This window comes from Carlito syrichta, unplaced genomic scaffold (genome assembly GCF_000164805.1).
Source record: "Carlito syrichta isolate Samal-C Ts95f unplaced genomic scaffold, Tarsius_syrichta-2.0.1 Scaffold314328, whole genome shotgun sequence".
Classification (NCBI taxonomy): Eukaryota; Metazoa; Chordata; class Mammalia; order Primates; family Tarsiidae; genus Carlito; species Carlito syrichta.
Window position 1 is genome coordinate 143424 of NW_007258424.1, and position 20463 is coordinate 163886.

General features: G+C 44.0%; 1 protein-coding gene across 1 annotated transcript in view; it reads left to right on the top strand.

The window, feature by feature from the left end:
- The first annotated feature begins 2667 nt into the window (after positions 1-2667).
- Positions 2668-20463, top strand: part of RFX8 (RFX family member 8, lacking RFX DNA binding domain) — a 67586-nt gene continuing 49790 nt past the window's right edge. The window contains 1 exon segment of the mRNA XM_008071429.1: positions 2668-2785. Coding sequence (XP_008069620.1) covers positions 2714-2785 — 72 coding nt within the window. The 5' untranslated portion in view covers positions 2668-2713.

Consider the following 20463-nt stretch of genomic DNA (forward strand, 5'->3'; position numbering starts at 1 on the left):
AGGCGTGCGCTACCATGCCTGGCTGATTTTTTGATTTATTGTAGAGATGAGGTCTTGCTGCCCAGACGGATCTCGAACCCATGGGCTCAGGCAATCCACTCACCTCAACATCCCAAAAGCGCGGGATTACAGGCTGAGCCACCGAGCCCAGCGGATTTTTCTTTTTTAAAGACAAAGTCTCAGTATATTGCCTAAGCTGGTCTTGAACTCCTGGACTCAAATAGTTCCCCCACCTCAGCCTCCCAAAGTGCTGGAATTACAGGCATGAGGCACCACACCTGGCCAAAGACCTTTATTCTTGTCCTTATTCATAGTAGTATTTGGTTTTGCTAGTCCACCCAGATAGCAGTCAGACTCAGTAATGTCATTTTAAAACTGAAGGACAATTCACAGAGGCCTAGAACAAATGAATATCTGTGACAAGAAAGAGCAATTGGCAAAAATTTAAACTAGAATTTATTGTCAGGAGTTTGCGTTTTGTACACTTCTTTTATAGAAAGACAGTTCCCTGACTAAATCTGGAGTTGCTGTGAATAAACAGAAGTGAGTCTGAATTTGATGTGTATCGCATTTACCACTGCTGCCCAAACTTAGCCAACATTGTTCTGTGATACTACAAATATAGTGTTTTTCATATACCAAGTGGTATCTTAACAGAAGAAATATGGCTATCACCTGGATATAAGAATTTGCCACTCTCCACCCCATCAATAGATACCACTGTCTATTCAACCTCGAGCCAATTGATATGGTAGCAGCTATAGTAATTTTTTTTATTGTTGTTGTTGTTGCTGCTTTGTTATTCTTGAGAAAGCAGGATTTACTGAGAGGACAGAAAAGCTCCCACAGTGAGGGGGGACCCGAAGGGGTTGCCCCAAGCAACTACAGTTAAACCATTGTGAAGTCTCAGGTTCCCACATTGAGGTTATGAGAGCCTCTCAGAAAATCTGCCTCCTGGCCTGTACTGGATTAAATAGTATCCCCCCAAAAAATTCATGTCCACCTGGAACCTCAAAATGTGATCTTGTTTGGAAATAGGATCTTTGCAGACGTCATTAGTCAATTGCCTTCGTCCTGGGTGAGGGTGGTCCCTAAACCCAATCACTGGTGTCATTATAAAAAAAAATACACAGAGATACAGACACGCAGGGAGAAGTCCACATGAAGACACAGGCAGAGAATAGAGTGATACATCTAAAGCCAAAGAGCACCAGAAGCAAGGAAAAAGTACAGTATAGATTCTCTGGGTGGAGCCATCCCTAGTGACATCTTAATTTTAGACTTCTAACTTCCAGGACTGTGAAAAAATACATTTCTACTATTTTGGGTCACTGGGCCTGTGGTAATTTGTTACCTTAGGAAACCAATGCAGGGCCAAAGAGCCCCTGTTCTTTATATGTCAATTTTTCTTTTTTTCTGGAAAGCCCACGGGGTTAACAATTGTGACCATGTCTTAGTTCTCAAGGAAGGTAAACTTGGGCCTCCGTTTGCCTGTGTATCGTCAAAAAGAAAGGAGACATATTATCTTCAAAGTCTCTGCTAGATAAGATTCCTCTTTGTTTAAAAATTAGGCTGACTTCGGCACTCAGAAGTGATAAATTGACCAGATAGACAAAGCCGGCCTTGTCCTGGGCTACTGATTATCAAGGTGACACTGACCTGGAAAAAAGAAAAAATTATGCTGGCTTGCTTTTTGTATTTTTTTTTAAAGAAAGAGGCAAAAATGGACAGTCTAGCTCAACCAGGAAAAGAAGGCTGCGACTGGATGTCACTATGGACTCTTTCTGGCCTGGGTCACCTTCACCACTGATCCCCACCCACTCACATACTGCTGCTGGAATGGGTGCCTGGCTGTCCCCAAGAGCCGGACTGTGATCTGTCAACTGCAGGCAGAGCCCCTTCACCATCAGGGAGTGCACCCTGCCCACCTCACCGTGAAGGTCCCACCTCGAGCAGAGATCACAGGCACTGTGGGTGACACTAAATGCTGCTTTTGCTCTGTACCCAACAAGAAGTCGAGGGCAACAGTGAGCTGTCTCTCTGTCTTTTGGTGTTCTGCATTTGACATCTTATTGCAATTCAAAGAATCAAGCATAGTGGCCCTCCCTAAATCGTAGGGGCTTAAGAACCATGCGAACAACTGCTTCAGAGTAGAGGGATAAGACAGGAACAGACATGAACACATCTCCTGAGTTGCAGGCATATGGGGACTGGGAAGATGAGTCTGCTTTGCGGTTACTGCAGGGGTAAGAGATTTACCTGAGGTATTGTTTTGTATCTTATTCACGAGGTGGAGTAAATAATTCTTCTCTCCGTAGTTATGTGATCTTGGCTGCGACCTTTATAAAAGTGTTGTTACAGTGTCTGTATAATTTGGACTTCTTTTTAGCATGCCAACCCGCCCCAAAACAAACTAAACAAAAAGCCCCTGTGTTGATCATCTAGAAACCCATAATCAATAGACCTGTCACTGTCTTAAGGACAAAGGGGTATGTAATTGATGCTAGTTGTGGGACTTTGCAGGGTTTCATTCAATAAATTAGATATATTTTGTTAAAAATATTTAGACACACCCCACACGTGTGTCTGGGTTTTGTCCATCTATCTTGCTCCAGAAGAACAAATGCCAATTTTCTCTTCCTGTCCTCTTTCCCACCCCAGGTTGGTCGACAATTTCTGCATTTGCGAAGGGTACAGTGTGCCTCGATACCTCATGTATGAGATCTACTTGGAGACCTGTGGGCAAAGTGCACAGAACCAAGTCAACCCAGCAATGTTTGGGAAGGTAGATTGAAGATTAAGAATGGTATTCATTGAATTTTTTAAAAGGAAGCAAGTTAATGGAGGACATGGTGACAGGTGTCTTGGGTTCTCGATGGGTAGTAGTTCTGGCTTCATTCTGGGAAGCCAACCCGCTGGTCAGCATCCTTCATCTCTGTTGAAAAGCCATTCTGTCAGTCATTTCTCTTTGCCCACAACTCATAGTAAGGGGCCAGGAAAGACAAGGAATGGGGTAGCATCTAATGGAATGTAACTACCATGGCTCCAAGCACTCCTCAAGAAGCCAGGTTTGCTGGACCATTGTTCCCTGCATCAAATGTCAAGACCTAGTACCCTCTGAGAGCCACTTTGTGGTGTCAGACAACCGATGCTTCCCACAGTTTGGTAGTGCTTAGAGAATTCACTGGTTCTTAAAATTTTCCTCTGGAGGTGAAGACCTATATTCCGGAACTTTAAGACCATATACTGCGCGCGCACGCGCACACACACACACACACACACACACACACACACACACACACACACACACTAGCACAGGAATAGTCTGAAACTGTCTGCGTTCAACAAATGTTTCTTGAGCTGTGGTTATGTGCCAGGCTCTGTTTTAGATGCTGGGGATACAACAATGAGCAAGAAACATAAAAATTCCTGCTGTTATTGAACTTATATTCTGGTTGTCACAGCCACCAACTCAGGAAGATAGCATTAGTGTCATTTCATGGTCAGGAAAACAAACCTGGGTGATAAGACTGAGGATCCCACAGCTAGTTGCAATGCCAGGATAGCAAATACTAAGGGGGACCCCCCAAAAAACACCTGAATTTATTTTTTGGAGGATGGGTCCCTTTGTAGTACAGGCTTCCCCCGCTGGGTAGATGTTCTAGAAACCCAGCAGCATCAGTGTACCAGCTAGTGTTGTTGTGAGTCTGCATTACAGAAGAAACATCCTGAGTTGTGGCAAACAGATGACTGGTTCTTCCACCGTGAAAACGTACCTGCCCACACTGTGCTGAGTGTTCAGCAGTTTTTGACCAAAAAAGGCATGCTCCCCATGCCCACCTTCCCTATTCACCCAATCTCACCCTGAGCTCCTTTTTTTTGTTTGTTTGTTTCCATGGATGAAAAAAAGTCCTCAAAGGGAAACATTTTGCCCATGTGGAAGACATGAAACAAAAAACGGCAGGAGCACTAAAAGGCATCAAAGGAGATGAGCTCAAAAACTGTTTTGAGCAGTGAAAAAAACGTCTGAATAGAAGTATTGCATCAAATGGAGAGTAGTTTGAAGGTGACTGAAGTTTAAACATGCAAGAAGAAACACAGAATTTTTAATAAATAAATTCTGGAGCTGGGCTCGGTAGCTCAGCCTGTAATCCCGTGCTTTGGGAGGCTGAGGTGAGTGGATTGCCTGAGCCCGCGGGTTCGAGACCCACCTGGGCAGCTTGGCGAGACCTCATCTCTACAATAAATTTAAAAAATTAGCCGGGCATGGTAGCGCATGCCTGTAGTTCCAGCTACTTGGAAGACAGAGGTGGAAGGATCACCGGAGCCCAGCAGGTGGAGGTTGCGGTGGCCGGGAGCGGCCACTGCACTCCAGTCTGGGCGACTGAGTGAGACTCCAACTCAAATAAATAAATAAATAAATCGATTCTGGGGTTGTTTTGGGTTCCCCCTTGTACCTCCTCTTGAATTGTATGTCAGAGCTCTTTACACTTGCTCTTCCCACAAAAATATCCTTGAGTTCAAAGACATGCTGGAGGTCACCTGGTCCAAGTGCACACCCAGTACAAGATCTCTTCTAAAGGACCTCTCTGTCTTGGAGCCTCTTATGAGAACACGGTGCCCTCTCAGGGCAGAGACAGCTGCAGGGGCATAGAGCTGGGTGAGGGGACAGGACATTTCTTTTTAAGAGGAAGGTGGCGCTTCCTCTGTACAAATACAACTTCACATCAGGATCTGTGACCTGAAAACCTGCACGTCTCCTCAGTGGGAACCTTGGAGCAGTTCGCAGCCTGTACAACCACACCACTGTGGGTGGCCATCTGGTTGGGCTTCAGTGATCTGGATGACAGAGCTTTCTCGCTGTCCACAAAGCTGCCAATTCAACATCCTCTTTCCCTCCTTTCTTTCTTCTCTTTTTTAGTAGATCTTGGGCAGACACAATCTTCCCATATGGCTGCTGCTGAAATATCTAAAACAACCGTTCACATCTCTCTGTCCCTCCTTCACCATCCAATAATGCTTGGCTTCCAGACCTTCACCTTCCTGCCCACCTGTTTCCTCAGGACTTCAATTATTGATGTAACTCTCAAGGGTGGCCCCAAGAGTAGAACCCAATGCCTCAGGTGTGCTTGGGGGACAGGGGCTCCTACTTTTTCTTTCTGGCTACTGTTGGCTTGTATTTTTCTGTGTCACTCTGTTGGATTCACTTTAACCTCATGGCTAACAAAAACAGAACTTAAGTAGTTTTTCAGATGAGTTGAAGTGAAGCCAGATTGTTTAATACTCTATGTAATTATGAAATATTGTTGTTGTTGTTATCAGATTGTTATCATCCTGCAGCGAACTATTTGAGCCCAAGGGTAGCTCTTCCCTCATTCTTGTTCTATTTAAGTTCTTTGGTTTTGATGTGCTGTTCCATTTCCCACCAACTTCTTGATTCGTAGGTAGGTCATTCAGTCTTCCAAACCTAGCAAAGCTGCCACATTTGAAAAGCATGCCTCAGGCTGGGCGCAGTGGTTCATGCCTATAATCCCAGCACTTTGGGAGGCTGAGGTGAGAGACTGCCTGAGCCCACGGGTGCAAGACCAGCCTGGGCAACTTGGCAAAACCTCATCTCTACAATAAATCAAAAAATTAGCTGGGCATGGTGGCACATGCCTGTAGTTCCAGCGACTTGGAAGGCTGAGGCGGAAGGATCGCCGGAGCCCAGGAGGTCGAGGCTGCGGTGGCTGGGAGCAACCACTGCACTCCAGTCTGGGCAACAGAGTGAGACTCCAACTCAAAAAAAAAAGAAAGAAAGAAAAAAGAAAAGTATACCTCTGAAGACATCATCTCGCTAGGTGACCCTGAGTAAGATTTTTCAGCCAGCTGCAATTCCCTCCAATGTGTTATCATCCTGCCCATATTTTGCCATTTCATCACTCAGAATGTTAGGAAACTTTATCCAAGGCTGTGCTGAGTTCTGGTATCCTGGCCTTACAGCCTTTTCTTATCTACCAACTGTATCAGAGGGAAGTGAGTGACTTTGGCGTGACATGTCTTAGCTCTGTGAGATCCCTACTTCATTATCCAAGATAGCAAAAAATCTTTTTTGTAATCGCTTTTAAGATCTTGTTACAAGGTGGTTTCACCTCTGCAGCAATTCCACTGCAGAGTGTTCCAAGAAAAAAATTAGAGAGACTCCAGTGTGTGGCAACATGCAATTCTTTAGCATTTTTTCATCTGGGAATCCATTCCCCCAAGATGCCAAGGTACTAACTTTAAGCTGTTGTTGGACATTTGCCTGAAGAATGGGCCACTTCAGGCGACCTGGTATTGAGAAGGGCCCCTGTGCTGCTGAATTTGTGACTAAGTGGAGAAGGGAGGGGAAGGGGAAAAGGATGTGATCCTGAAGCACGTTTACAAGAGAAACAACAAAATTCCCAGTTCTCACTTCCTCCCTCCTCCCCTGGGATTGGAGTTGATTTTCACGCCAAGTTCCTGTGCAGATGTTAGAACGTCTCTTGCTCTTTTTGGCAGTCCTGGGCATGTGATGGGTAATGCTCATTCCTGGTACAAGTGATACGTTACATGGATTAGGGAATTTCCGGAAGGCGGACTTCCTCTTTTGAAATAACATGTTCTGATGTTTTTCTGATTATAAAACGAACACGTTCCCTTTGTAGGAAATGTGGAAATAGAGGAAAGTGTAGAAACAGAAGAAAATGGACACCAGCTATAGCCTCCCTGTCCAGAGATATGGCTATATATGTCCATTTCATTTGCACACACGCACACGTGTGTGACCAGAAGGAGCTTGGGGAGTCACCACATGGCGACTTCGTTTTTCTTTTCCATGTCCCCTGGACCTGCCCACTGGGTGGTTTTCCTCCAGCTCCCGAAGGAGCATTTGAGCAAGCAACATGGGTTGGATAGGAATCTTTGGGTGATACAAAGTCTTGTTGTCCCTCCACTTACAATATCAGTCTGGTTCTTAGAATGTTCAGTCCCATATAATATCAAAACTCTGAACTCGGTTTAAAGTGGAGCCACTTCCCCAGGTCCCCCAGCTTGGTATCTTGCCACAGAGAACTCCCTCTTTCTCCTTCTCCCTTCCTCCCCACCCCCTCTCCTCCCCGACTGTGTGGTTTGACCCCTCTGGGATGAAGGGAAGGAGGTAAGAGTGGCTGGAAAGTTCTTTCTTCGGGGCTGCATGCTTTGGGAGCCAGGTGCTGACTTTCTGTCTCCCAGTGGTGTTGTTCAGAGCACCCCCATTGGGAACATTCCAGTGTGCAGCCCTTGGCTTGGTGAATGACTCTTTTCTGGCAATCATTTTCTGCCCATCCTGCAATCTGCCTTCCAAGGCTGCTGAGGCCACACTGCCTATCCGTGTGCCTTGCTGGGCAGAGTCTGGGCTTTCCCACATGTGCGTGGCTGACTTCTGGCCACGGAAAGTACTCCGCCATTTCTGGCCTGAACAGACCGTGGGTCTACCGGCTGGACCCAGGACAGCAGCCATTCTCTTCAGCTCGTCCCCCAAAGCCACTGGCCAGCCCTGCTTTCATTAGCCACCGGGAGTCCTAGGTTGCCCTTTGAATGACTCTTGAGTCCCCTTCCGTGAGGCCTGAGGTAACTGGCTCACATCCCCCTCACCCCTTCTCAGGAAAAAGGATGGTTCTGGACAAGAAAACCTCTTACACTTCCTCCTCTCCCTCCTTCATTGTGTGGGATTACAGTTGAGGGCTTTTTGAGAGTTTTATAATTTTAGCTAAATGCCCAAGAACAGAAGTTCTTGTTCTTGTGTGTCTCACAATTCACTTTGCTACCTGTTCCCTGCAATCCTTGTGCCTCATTCTGTCATATGGACACTATGTGGATGAATGGATTGAAAGATCCATGTATGGATATGTGATGGACAGACAGATTAGACAGACAATAGATAGATAGACGGATAAGATAGATAGAGATTAGATCAATAGATGATAGATTAGGAGACAGATAGATAGATATGAGGACTCCCTCTGAAGACATTCTCCTTCTGATTTGATTTCTGTCTCCTCTTCGGATTCTTTTTGTTAAATTCTACTTCAATTATTTTCACGAATATACCATCTGTTCCCTGTCAGGACCCTGGCTGATAGATAGATAGATAGAATCAATAGATGGAAGATGGATAAGATAAACGAGAGAGAGAGAGAAAGAATGAGAATGAGAATGTAATATGTTATCATTTCTAACATCACCAACCTTGGAATCAGACTTCTTCTTAGGTTATAATCCTGGGTGACTTAGCCATGTTGTGCCTCAATTTTATCATATGTGAATAAAGACTTTGGTAATAGTAATATTAATAATAGTGTCTACTTCTTGAGGTACTTTTAAGGTATGAATGACAAAACACATAAAAAGAGAATAAAACAGTCTTGACACATGGGAAGCAACTAAGAAAGAAACTTTTATCATTATTTGCCTCAAATATCATCCACATTTTCACATTATACTATTTTCAAATGCCTGTTGTATAATGGCTGTGAAATATTTTTGGATGTACCATGTTTATCTAACCATATTGCAAATATAGGCTATTGATAATTTTCTTCTGTTCTAAACAGCATAAATCCCCATCTGTATCTGGGCATTTCCCTGAGATAGATTCCTGGATGTGACCTGCCAAATTGCTTTCTACAACCAAGTGTGAACAATTGTAGCCAGTTCACGCCTTTCACAATAATTCATGATATTCTTACACAAATCCAGATTCCTAACCTAGAAAATTTGTTGGGTAAAAACTATATATAGCTGTTTCTGCTTGCATTTATTGGGTTATTAGGTTATTATTTTGCACATGCGTTGGTAATGTGCAAGTTGTGTGTGTATATACATAGTCTCATCAGACCATTTCCTATCGGAGTACTGGTGTTTTTCCTATTGATTTCTGTGAGTTCTCTCTATATTATGGATGTAATTTTTAACTTAATTATATTTTCTGCAAGTACTCATCCCAGTTTTTTTTTTCTTTTTGACTCTGATGTGCTTGCTGTCTATATTAAGAAGAAATCACAGGATGATCGGGGGTTGGAGTGACTCAATAGTATCAGATATGCAGGTTATGATGTTGCCAGACAACCAGACAGTTTAATTCTGCTTCTTCCTCCAAAACACCAGATTACTTCCCAAGGCCTTGAATCTGAGCCTGCTGCGTGCCTTCTAATAATTTCTTTGGGCACCTAATATGTGCATCTTAGTTTTATTTTACAACTAGGCAACGCAGGAAGATTTTGAGGGATTTCCTTAAGTCAGAGGAGGGGAAATTGTCAGAATTTCTTATCAACAACAAGGATTTCTGGCTTCTAATTTCGCCTTTAAACTTGGCTGACTTTTCCTTTTCTCTCCTGCTGTTTGTCTTCTATACATTTTGGTTCTCCGTCCCTGCAAGACTTTCTGCGTTTGCATGCAATAACTGTGTTGTTTAAGTGTGTCAGACTCACCTGCCTTGTTACTTTGATCTTCCCTTCTCCACATCCGGGCTCGGTGGCTTCCTGCAGGAAGAGAGAGCGCACAGAGCCAGACAAGAGGAGAAATGTGTCCATCAATTCCTACTATTTGGGAATGAATAAAAAAAAAACAAAAACAAAGAGGCATGCAACATAAACGCAACCAGGAGCAGGGGCTGAAGGGTGATGGAGGGGGGTGTAAAAAAAATTTTTTTAAAAACCAGAAATCATTACTTATCAGCTCCAAACACTGAGGCTTCCCTGCTCTGTGTTTTATAATTTCACCATGATCTAAGATTTCCACTTCCAACAGTCGTGCGCCTGGATACCATGCAAGCCATGATCCCCTTCTAATTAGAAAACTGGAAGAGACCGTTATTGATCATAGCTTAACAGCAGTGCTCTCTAAAAACAAGGTAATTGGGAGATGAGAGGTTTAGTGAGAAATAGCACTGTTATTCAAGAATTTAATAGCATTCACTAACGAAATCTGGAAAGGAAAAAGATGGGCAAATAAATGAATAATAAAAAAGTGAAATTGGCAATCACATTAAAAAGAGAGGAAAACAGTAAAATTATGGCATTCTCACAAAATAGACTATGACGCAGTGGTCAATAACCCCATTTCCAGAGAATTTTAAATGACAAGGGGGAATGTCTGGGGTATAATGTTGAGGGGAAAAAGTAGACTGTGAAACTGCAGACATGCTAGTTATATGATGCCAGCTATTTCATGTGTAAACAAAAAGAACACATATGCATAGTGAGGCTTTGGGAAAAAGACTGGAAGGAATGATTGAGGTTTCTATGGCAATTTTCTCTGAGTGGTACATTTTCTTTTTCATACTTGTCTGATTTTTTTTCCCCTCAAATTTTATTTACTTTTTAAAAAAATAATCAGAAATGAGGAAGTACCATTTAAACATTGTAAGAGGAAAAAAATAGGAAGTTTCTAAATTTTCAAATTGCAGTTTATTAATTATTCTTATTATGGCTTCCTCTTTTAGCTTGTGCACTTGGTGTTTCCCGATCTTGGCATCCGGAGGCTGGGCACAAGAGAGAGTGCCAGGTAAGTCTATAATTTTTGTCTTATTTTAAATGTTAAAAACAATGATTTGGGGAGGGGGGGGAATCACCAAACGAGTGACCAAAACATACAAAACAAAACAAACTATAAATAATAACTCTCACCAAAGAATGCCCATAATTCGAATTAAATCCCAGTGCCTAAACTTACATTCAGGTGATGCTAGAACCAAATACTGGTTTCTATTTTCTTAGAAATTTTGTTAAAATACAAAAGTCTGGCTGGGCTCGGTGGCTCAGTCTATAATCCCAGCACTTTGGGAGGCTGAGGCAAGTGGATTGCCTGAGCCGACAGGTTCGAGACCGGCCGAGGCAACTTGGCGAGATCTTGTCTCTACAATAAATCGAAAAAATTAGCTGGGCCTGGTAGGTCACCGGAGCCCAGCAGGTCGAGGCTGCGGTGGCCGGGAGCGGCCACTGCACTCCAGTCTGGGCGACAGAGTGAGACTCCAAAAAAAAAAAATTTAGGTAATTATACACATAGAATAACAGAACTGGCAACTGTTTCTGGACCTCTCCTTTTGGGACCCCCCCACTACCGGGGTCTTTTCTATCCTCTAATACATTTCTAATTACTCACACACACACAAAAATAATAACAGAATTTTTCCATTACTCCTTGAACTAAAATTTCATAGTCATCTAATTGGATATTTGAATTATATTCAAGGGGTTCCTACAGTTATATATACACGGTTATATGTCCCACGGTTATATATACAAAAGGCCCAACAATTAGGTTCACAAAACTCATTGCTAATTATCACTACAGTCACCTTCGAAGTACAAGCCTTGGGCAGCTATGCACCAACACCAGCACCTAGTCCGCCTGTCAAAGCAATTTTGGAGCTCTTTCTCTGGAATCACCATCAGAGCTGTCATCATTATTTGTTGGGGTCTGACAATTAAGTCTGTGAACTTGCCACCATGTTCTTACGTTGGCAACACTGTACAGATAACTTCATTGGAACACCCGCCCTACTCACCTGATCTGGACCCCAGTGACTTTTTTCTTTACTCAAAGATACAGGAAATATCGAAAGGAAGGCATTTGATGACACTCAGGACGTCAAAGGTACTACAACGACAGCTCTGATGCCCGTTCCAGAAAAAGAGTTCCAAAATTCCTTTGCTGGATAGACTAGCTGGTGTCAGAGTATAGTTTCCCAAGGGGAGTACCTCAAAGGTGACCATAGTGATATTCAGCAAGGAGGTAGGTAGCACTTTTTCTAGGAGGGGTTCGCACACTTAATTGTCGGACCCCGTTTATTTATTTATTTATTTGATTGATTTGTTTGAGACTGGGTCTCACTCTGTCACCCAGGCTGGAGTGCAGTGGTGCAATCATAGCTCACTGCCGCCTCGAACACCTGGACTCAAGTGACCTTCCTGCCTCAGCCTCCTGAGTAGCTGGGACTACAGATGTGAGCCGCCACACCCGCCTGATTTTTTTTTTTTTTTTTTTTTTGCATTTTCTGTAGAGAGAGGGTCTTGCGATGTTGCTCAGGCTAGTCTCGAACTCCTGGCCTCGAGCGATCCTCCCACCTTGGCCTTCCAAAGTGCTGGGATTATGGGACATGCACCCACCGTGCCTGGCCTCCCACGGTTATATTTTTAATGTGAAAGAAAATTCCGGCATTATTGCATGCAGTGTGTCATTATTGTCCCTCAATTATCAGTGCTATTTGTTGTTTGTTTGAAATAGAGACAGGAAATCAGTTGAGAAGAAATCAAAGCCAAGTTAGTAAAGGGGGCCACCACTCATGAAGGAATTGAAAACAGTAGAAGAGTTTGCTAAACCTGCTCTTAGGTAATAATCAACTTGAGAAAAACCGTGTTCTGCTCGGAGCCCGGACAAGAGAAGGCACCCAGTTCTTTACCCGGTTTCTGAGAACGAGTCCCATTCTCAGTAGAGGGAGCCTTGATATCATTCCGCTGTACCTTAAAAAGGTTCGCGACAGGGCACAGGAGGCCTTTCCTGTCACATCTCTCTAAAATTAGCATACTCTAAGTCAGGAAAGCAGAGTCCAGCATCCGCAGTTACTTGTCTAACAGAGCTTGGTCTGGCAGAAGGATGAGCTTTTTGGAATAAATGGAACCAGTGACGACACCCGGAGAAGAATGCCAAGCCTTCATTAGCTCGCCTGCTCTGCACCTTCCATAAAGCATGTCCATAGTTGGACAGTATTTTTAAAGCAACCTTTATTTTTTAGGTATCATTATGATGGAATCTGTATCAAGGAAAGTTCTTTCTTCTATGCCCAGTATTGCTCCCTTCTAGGCGAAGAAAGATATTACAGGTTAGTATCTATCATTTGGGTTCTTTGGTCTTGGGTCACAAGCCTGCTTAATATTAGAACCATTCATATTTTAGCTGTGTCGAACAGACTCTTTGGTTGTTCTGCCTTTAAGTTCTGCTTAAGGAAGGAAACACACATCAACACAGCTGGGGCCAACACAGCTTTGTCAGCCTCTGGCAATATCCCTGGCCAGAGACATCCATTTCTGGCTCATTTTCCTGAATACTTTTCGTTTTGAGCATCACCCCAATTGCCAAAGCTATTTTTCACCGTGTGAGTGTTCATTCTTCTCAACCTTTCTGTGAGATTTTGACACAGTTGGGCACCTCCTTCTTGAAACTCTGTTTAGCCCTCGGGACTCTGGGTCATCCAGTCCCTCCCACCCCCACTTCTGTCTTTTGCCTCTCTCCTCATTAAGTGCAGGCAATTCCCAAGATCTCAAAAATCACCATTACTCTTCCTACTGCTTGGCTCCATACTCTTGTCTCTCGCCTATGGCCCTCCACAGGTGGGTGACTCCTAAATTGCTGTCATGAGTCCAGACTTCTCCCACCTTCTAGGCGTTCTTCTGTGTATATCTTCTAGATGTGTCCATTTAGATGACCCACTGGTACCTCACATTTATAATCTTCCTCTAGATTGTCTCCTCCCTTGACTTTCTTATTTCAACCTTTGATGCCAACAGACAGAATCTGTACAAAGTATCACCCCAAAGCCACTCCTGATCCTCTCGGATCACAAAGCCCTGTTAATTTTTCCTTTTAGACTCTCCTGATTCACTCTTTTCGGTTACCAATATTTTCTTTAAGCCCTTGTCATCTTACACTGAAATTATTTCCAGGGATCCCATATGGCCTGTCACTTCCTGCTCTAAACACTGCCATCAGACTACCCTCCCTACAATTCTGCGTTTGCTTGGTCTCTTTCCTGCTGACAAATACTCAGGTGCCTGCTTCTACCTCCTGGATGAAGACCGCCCTCCTGGACTGGTATTAGCAGCCCAGTTCCCTCCAGCTCCACTTTCTAGCCTGATTGCTTATTTCTCCCAAATATAAACCATCATTTCAGCCATGCTCACTTTTCTCTGATTATATTAAATGTGGTTTTGCCTTTGCTCCCACAGTCATGTCCTTCCATCATGTTATTCCTTCTTGTCTCTGTTTAATGAGACCTTCCTGAATCTCATACATTACCTCTGGACATACTCAGGGACTACCTACTCTGTGGGACCATCCCCACCAAAGCCAGCTCCAAGAAGGTTTCCTTCTTCCACTTTTTTATGCTGTTCACTGTCCAGCTACCCAACCAGCATTTCTGTTGGACTCATGAACTGTTCATTGAGCCTTCATTTGGCATCGATGACCATATGTCCAAGTAGCCAAGGACAATTTCAGTTTCACTTGTAGCCTAGCATAAGTCTTTTTTTTTTTTTGAGTTGGAGTCTCACTCTATCGCCCAGGCTGCAGTGCAGTGGCACACTCACACCCCGCCCCCCCAGTGTCTACCTGCTGGGCTCTGGTGATCCTTCTGCCTCAGCCTTCCAAGTAGCCAGAACTACAGGTGCATGCTACTACACCTGGCTAAGCAGAATTCTTTGTTTTGTTTTGAGTTGGAGTCTCACTCTGTGCCCAGGCTGGAGTGCAGTGGCGTGCTCATGGCCACCCCAGTGTCAACCTGCTGGGATCCGGCAACCCTTCCACCTCAGCCTTCCATGTAGTCAGAATCACAGGCAAGCACTACCATGCCCAGCTAATTTTTTTTTTAATTTATTGTAGAGACGAGGTCTCATCAGATTGCCCGGGCTGGTCTCCAACCCATGGGATCAGGCAGTCCACTCACCTCGGCCTCCCAAAGTGCTGGGATTATAGGCTGAGCCACCGAGCCCAGTCAGCATAATTCTTAATAGTGACCCATTTACTCTCCAAAGTGTTCCAATTTGGACACTGAATTATAACAAATTATATGGTCACCTCTTGTATAAAGCACCCTATACATGAGGCAGCTGCTAGGGTAGAGGACGAGAAGCCTCCAATATGGGTAAGGCATGAACTTTTTCTCTCCAATTGCTTAATAGGTGAGCTACATATACATTCAGTCTGGCATTAAGTATAACATGATGGGTGCTGGAAATGTACAGAAGGTCCTACGAGAACTCAAAGATGGGGAGCACACACTTTGGCCAGGGGATTATGAACAGCCTATGGAGGAGTTCTAATCTAAGCCATTAAGGGCAGATTACAATGTCTATAAGTCCTTTGGAGGCCTCCTTTGAGAAATATAGTGAAGTCATCATCAGAACCTGCACGAAGACAAGAAATATAGAGCTGTTTGTTTTTGTCCTGCTATAGTTTGAGGCTTGTGTCCCTCCAAAATTCATGTTGATGTTGAGCCTAACCCCCAGTATAGCAATAGTAAGTGGAGCCTTTGTGAAATGGTTAGGCCATGAAGGCTCCAGTCTCATGAATGAGATTCATCACCTTATCAAAGAGGCTTCAACAAGGCTCAGTGGCTCAGCCAGTAATCCCAGCACTATGGGAGGCCGAGGCAAGAGGATTGCCTGAGCCCACGGGTTTGAGACCAGACTGGACAACTTGGTGAGACCTTGTCTCTACAATAAATCAAAACTTAGCTGGGTGTGGTAGCACGCCAGTAGTTCCGGCTACTTGGAAGGCTGAGGTGGAAGGATCGCCGGGGCCCAGCAGGTCAACACGGGGGTAACCGTGAATGTGCCACTGACTCCAGCCTGGGCAACAGAGTGAGACTCCAACTCAAAAAAAAAAAAAAAGCTTCAGAGAGCTTCCTGATTTTTCTGTCTCTTCTGCCATGCAAGGATTCAGCAACAAGGTACCATCTTAAAGCAGAGAGCAAGAACTAGAGGTCACTGTGTTAAGTGAAATAAGCCAGGCACAGAAAGACAAATATCACATGTTCTCACATATGTGGGAGATAAAAAAGTTGATCTCATGAAGGTAGAGAGTAGAATGGTGGTTACCAAAAGCTAAGAAGCAGGGAGGGGAATGAAAGGTTGATTAACGGGTACAAACATGCAGCTAGATAGAAAGAGGAAGCTCTAGTGTTCAATATCACAGTAGTGTGTTATACAATATACAATATGTTATATATTTCAAAATAGCAAAAAGAGAAGATTTGAAATGTTACCAACACAAAGAAATGATAAATGTTTGAGGTGATAGATATCCTAAATAACCTGATTTGATCATTACTCATGGTATGTGTGTAGGAAAGTATCATGTGCACCCCATAAATATGCATAATTATTTTGTTTTAAAAAATGGCAGGCCAGGCGTAGTAGCTCAGCCTGTAATCCCAGCACTTTGGGAGGCCAAGGTGAGAGGATTGGCTGAGCCCGGGGTTTTGAGACCAGCCTGGGCCTGTTGGTGAGACCATGTCTCTACAATAAACCACAAAAAAAAAAAAACTAGCCGGCGTGGTGGTATGTGTCTGTCATTCCAGCTACTTGGAAGGCTGAGGTGGAAGGATCGCCTAAGCCCACAGCAGGTCGAGGCTGCAGTGGCCGTGAGCCTGCCACTGCCTTCCAGCCTGGGTGACGGAGTGAGACTCCAACTCAAAAAAATAAATGAATAAAAATACATTGCAGAAAGCAAGACTTCATCAGACACCGAATCTGCTAGTGCCTTGAACTTGGACTTCCCAGTCTCTAGAACTCTCAGAAACCAATTTTTTTTGTTCATAAGTTACCCAGCTAAGGTATTTCGTTATAGCTACAGGAACAGACTAAGATACATCCTCAGTCTGAATACGCACTGAAATGGCTATTGAAAAACTGAAAACTCAGAACTGGGGCTTAAGAATAGACTGGAAAAGAGAGGTGATGGTCCTGGAGATGGCTCCAAGGCTGCTGCAGTTGTTCAGATGAGCATGTGAACCGGAGGTCCGGAAGTCTTCTTAGAGGCAGAGTCTTCAGGATTTGGCAGTTGGCTGAGTCAGTGTCAGTAGAAGGGAGCAGAGATGATTCAGCCAAGCCAGTCCCACCAAAACCGCAAATTCAACCTCAAATAAAGTCATTATGTTCTGCTTCTAACCAGCTCTTCCTCTTATACCTCTTATTCCTTCCTTAGTCACAAAGATGGAAAAGTTACATTTGCAAAAACAGAGAAGCAAGAAAAGGGAGTCGCTATAATGAGAGATTTATTCTAACTACCATTAGAACTTCTGTGGTGCAAACACATTTTCTCACTGGCTGTATGCGCCTGAAAGGCTGGACTTAGCTCTGGCATTCCTTTGTTTGCACCTGAGCACCCAGCAGTCAGTCAACTAACAGACAACGTGGGAAGCCCTGCACACTCCAGGAAAACAATTAAACAGACAGGCACTCAGCCCTCAGGGGTGAGAGGTCATTAGTATCCCAAAGGATTCTGTGCTTGTTTCAGATGTCACAGAGAGGGGGGCCAGGAATGGTCTTTGTGGAGGAGGAAAAGTAGGCTTTATCATCAGGGAGGAAGAGGCATCACCTTGTCTTCCGGGAGACAAAGATACAGGCAAGGGTGACATTGGCTTGTCATGAGATAAGCCCAGTAGCAGTTGCTTTTTGTGAACTTGGTGCCCAGCACATGTTCAATAATTGATAAACTTTAAAATCTTGGCCAATTAGCAGATTTTCTTCCTAACTCTGAATTGTACTCCACATATTTAAAATAAAAAAATTTTTCTTAAAGCATTAAGATTTAAAGCTAACTTCCTTGCCATAGTTCATGAATACTAAGTATGTATTTTAGAAGACAGAAATATAATAAATGGTATATGGCTGTTAATCATCAATGAACTGTGCTGATGGAAATGTGAATTCTTTTATTATATAATATATTTTAATAAGGATCTGTGTGACAGATTTCTCTTAAACTTTAGGTCTCAAAATAAAAAAGTTCATCTTTCTGGTTTTTAGGTAACGAAAACTCTATAATTCATCCTCCATTTATTTATTTGTTCATTCCACAAATATTTGAGTTCCTACAATATGTCAGGTGTGTAGCTACCGATGATACAGCCGTGAACAAGAAAAGCAAGGCTTCTCCTTTTATTGAACTTTAGTCAAGGAGAAAGAATTAAGAAAGAATAGTAGTAGTAAAGCACAATCTAGAGACAGTGCAATGGAGTCATGGGAAGGCCTCCTTCGGACAATGCCCATTCCAACCGATACCAGTAAAAGAGCCGGCCAAGTGAAGATCTGAGACAAACATTCCAGGGGAGGAAAGATCAAGTGTAAAGGGCCTAAGGCAGAGATGAGTTCAAAGAATAGCATGAAAGTCTGAGGGTAGACGTTGGTGGATGAGCAGAAGATGAGAGAAGGGGTACAGAGGTTTTTACGGCAGCCCTGGAAAAGATGGCCCATTGAGATTAATTACTGAAATAAGTTTAATTCTTCCAGAGAGGCAGCTTAACACTATGCAATACTCTCCATATATAAGAGAAGAGACTCTAGGACACACGGTGTGGCTCTACCACTAGCAAGCTGTGTGATCTCAGGCAAGTCACTCAGCCTCTGTGTCTCAGTTTCCTCATCCACGAAATAAAGATCAGAATAGTATTGACTTCATGGGGGGGTGGTGTTAAATTAAATTAATTAATTAACCTGTGTGTTAGGGTTCTCTAATGCCTAGTCCAGGGGTATATGGGCGGTAAAGAGAAAACACAGAGGACTCACCACATTGTCACTTCTTCAGTCCTGTGGTCCCTATGCTTCTTCTTTCCAGCTTTCAGAATTCTTCTATCATTGTCTGTTGAACAGTTTCCAAATACTTAGTTGTATTCCAGGCAGGAGCAAGGAAAAGTGACTCTGTACCATCTTGCTTCCTGTACATAATCTTTAATCCAAGCTACCACAGGTGACTTTTGAAAACAAATCAGGGCCGGGCACAGCGGCTCCCACCTATAATCCCAGCACTTTGGGAGGCCGAGGGGAAGGGATTGCCTGAGCGCATGGGTTCGAGACCAGCGTGGGCAACTTGGCGAGACCTCATCTCTACAATAAATCAAAAATTACCCAGGCGTGGTGGTGCATGCCTGTAGCTCCAGCTACTTGGAAGGCTGAAGCAGAAGGATTGCCTGAGTCCAGCAGGTCAAGGATGCAGTGGCCATGACCATACCACTGCACCCTAGCCTGGGCAACAGAGTAAGACTCCAACTCAAAAATAAATAAATAAATAAAAAGAATAACTGCAGGCCAGACGCGATGGCTCAAGCCTGTAATCCCAGCACTTTGGGAGGACTGACTGTGCCCAGGGGTTCGAGAGCAGCCTGGGCAACTTGGCGAGGCCTCATCTCTACAATACATCAAAAAATTAGCTGGGTGTGGTGGCGCATGCCTGTAGTTCCAGCTACTTGGAAGACTGAAGCGGAAGGATCGCCTGAGTCCAGCAGGTCAAGGTTGCGGTGACCCTGACTGTACCACTGCACTCCAGCCTGGGTGACGGAGCGAAACTCCAACTCAAAAAAAAAAAGAAAAAAAATCATATATACATGATGATCCAATGTTACTAGTGAGTGGAATGCTTAATTATATGATTGTGCTTGATACATTAAAAGATGATGTGTTAAATATGATGGTGAGAACTTCTGTTTGGAACAAGATGGACCCGTTTCTCTCTGCTTCCCCCACTAAGCACAACTGTAAACCCTGAAGATAATGAAAAAGACAACCAAACGAAAACTCTGAGAGGCCGTAAGAAGAGAGTGAGCTGGTTTGGGACCCCTACATGGCCAGCGCCCTAGCAGGGCAATTTGCATTCTCCCTGCATCCCTATTCTCAGACCCAATGATTCCCAAACCTGACCCAGCAAGAGAAGGCAACTTAGGTAGATGTATTCTCACTTGAGTTCCTCTAACAATATTAGGCAAGGGAAAACAAGAGTGGTCAATAGGAAGGGGGGAAGGTAAAGAGGCCAGTAGGAAGCCCTGCTAAAAACAAATACCCAAGAGAAACACTCTCCTTCCTTCCAGGGTCTGCTACACCTGTTTCCCACAAAGAAACATTGAGGAACATGAGCTGATCTGTCTAGAGAGACCTGGCTTCAGCAAGCCTCCTGATCCAGAAAGCCCAAGCCTTTTCTCCTCTTCACTCAGAGGCAGCCAAGGTGAATCAGTAGGAGGATCGCCATTTCCTGGAGAGAAAACCCTAAGTCCAACCTGGGAAAGCCCTTCTGCACCCCGGCAGCACCAGCAAGGACCAGTGGAGGCTTCTGAGGCATCAGAAAAACCAGGAAGGCTGAAAGGACACCATAATGGCTCTGAAAATTCAACTTTTGGAAACTAAAGACAAAAAGACCTTGGAAACAGACAGAGAGATAACACATCACCTACAGAAGCGGTTGGAATGACCACGCATTTCCTGTTGCAACCACCAAGAAAGCCAGAAAAAAGTGGCACAACAGACTAAGAGAAAAGATCTGTCGACTATGAATTCTATGTCCAGTAAAGTTACCATCAGAAAGGAAGAAGAGCTTGGCTCGGTGGCTCAGCCTGTAATCACGCGCCTTTGGAAGGTTGAGGTGAGTGGATTGCCTTGCCCGTGGGTTCAAGACCCACCTGGGCAACTTGGCAAGACCTCATCTCTACAATAAATCAAA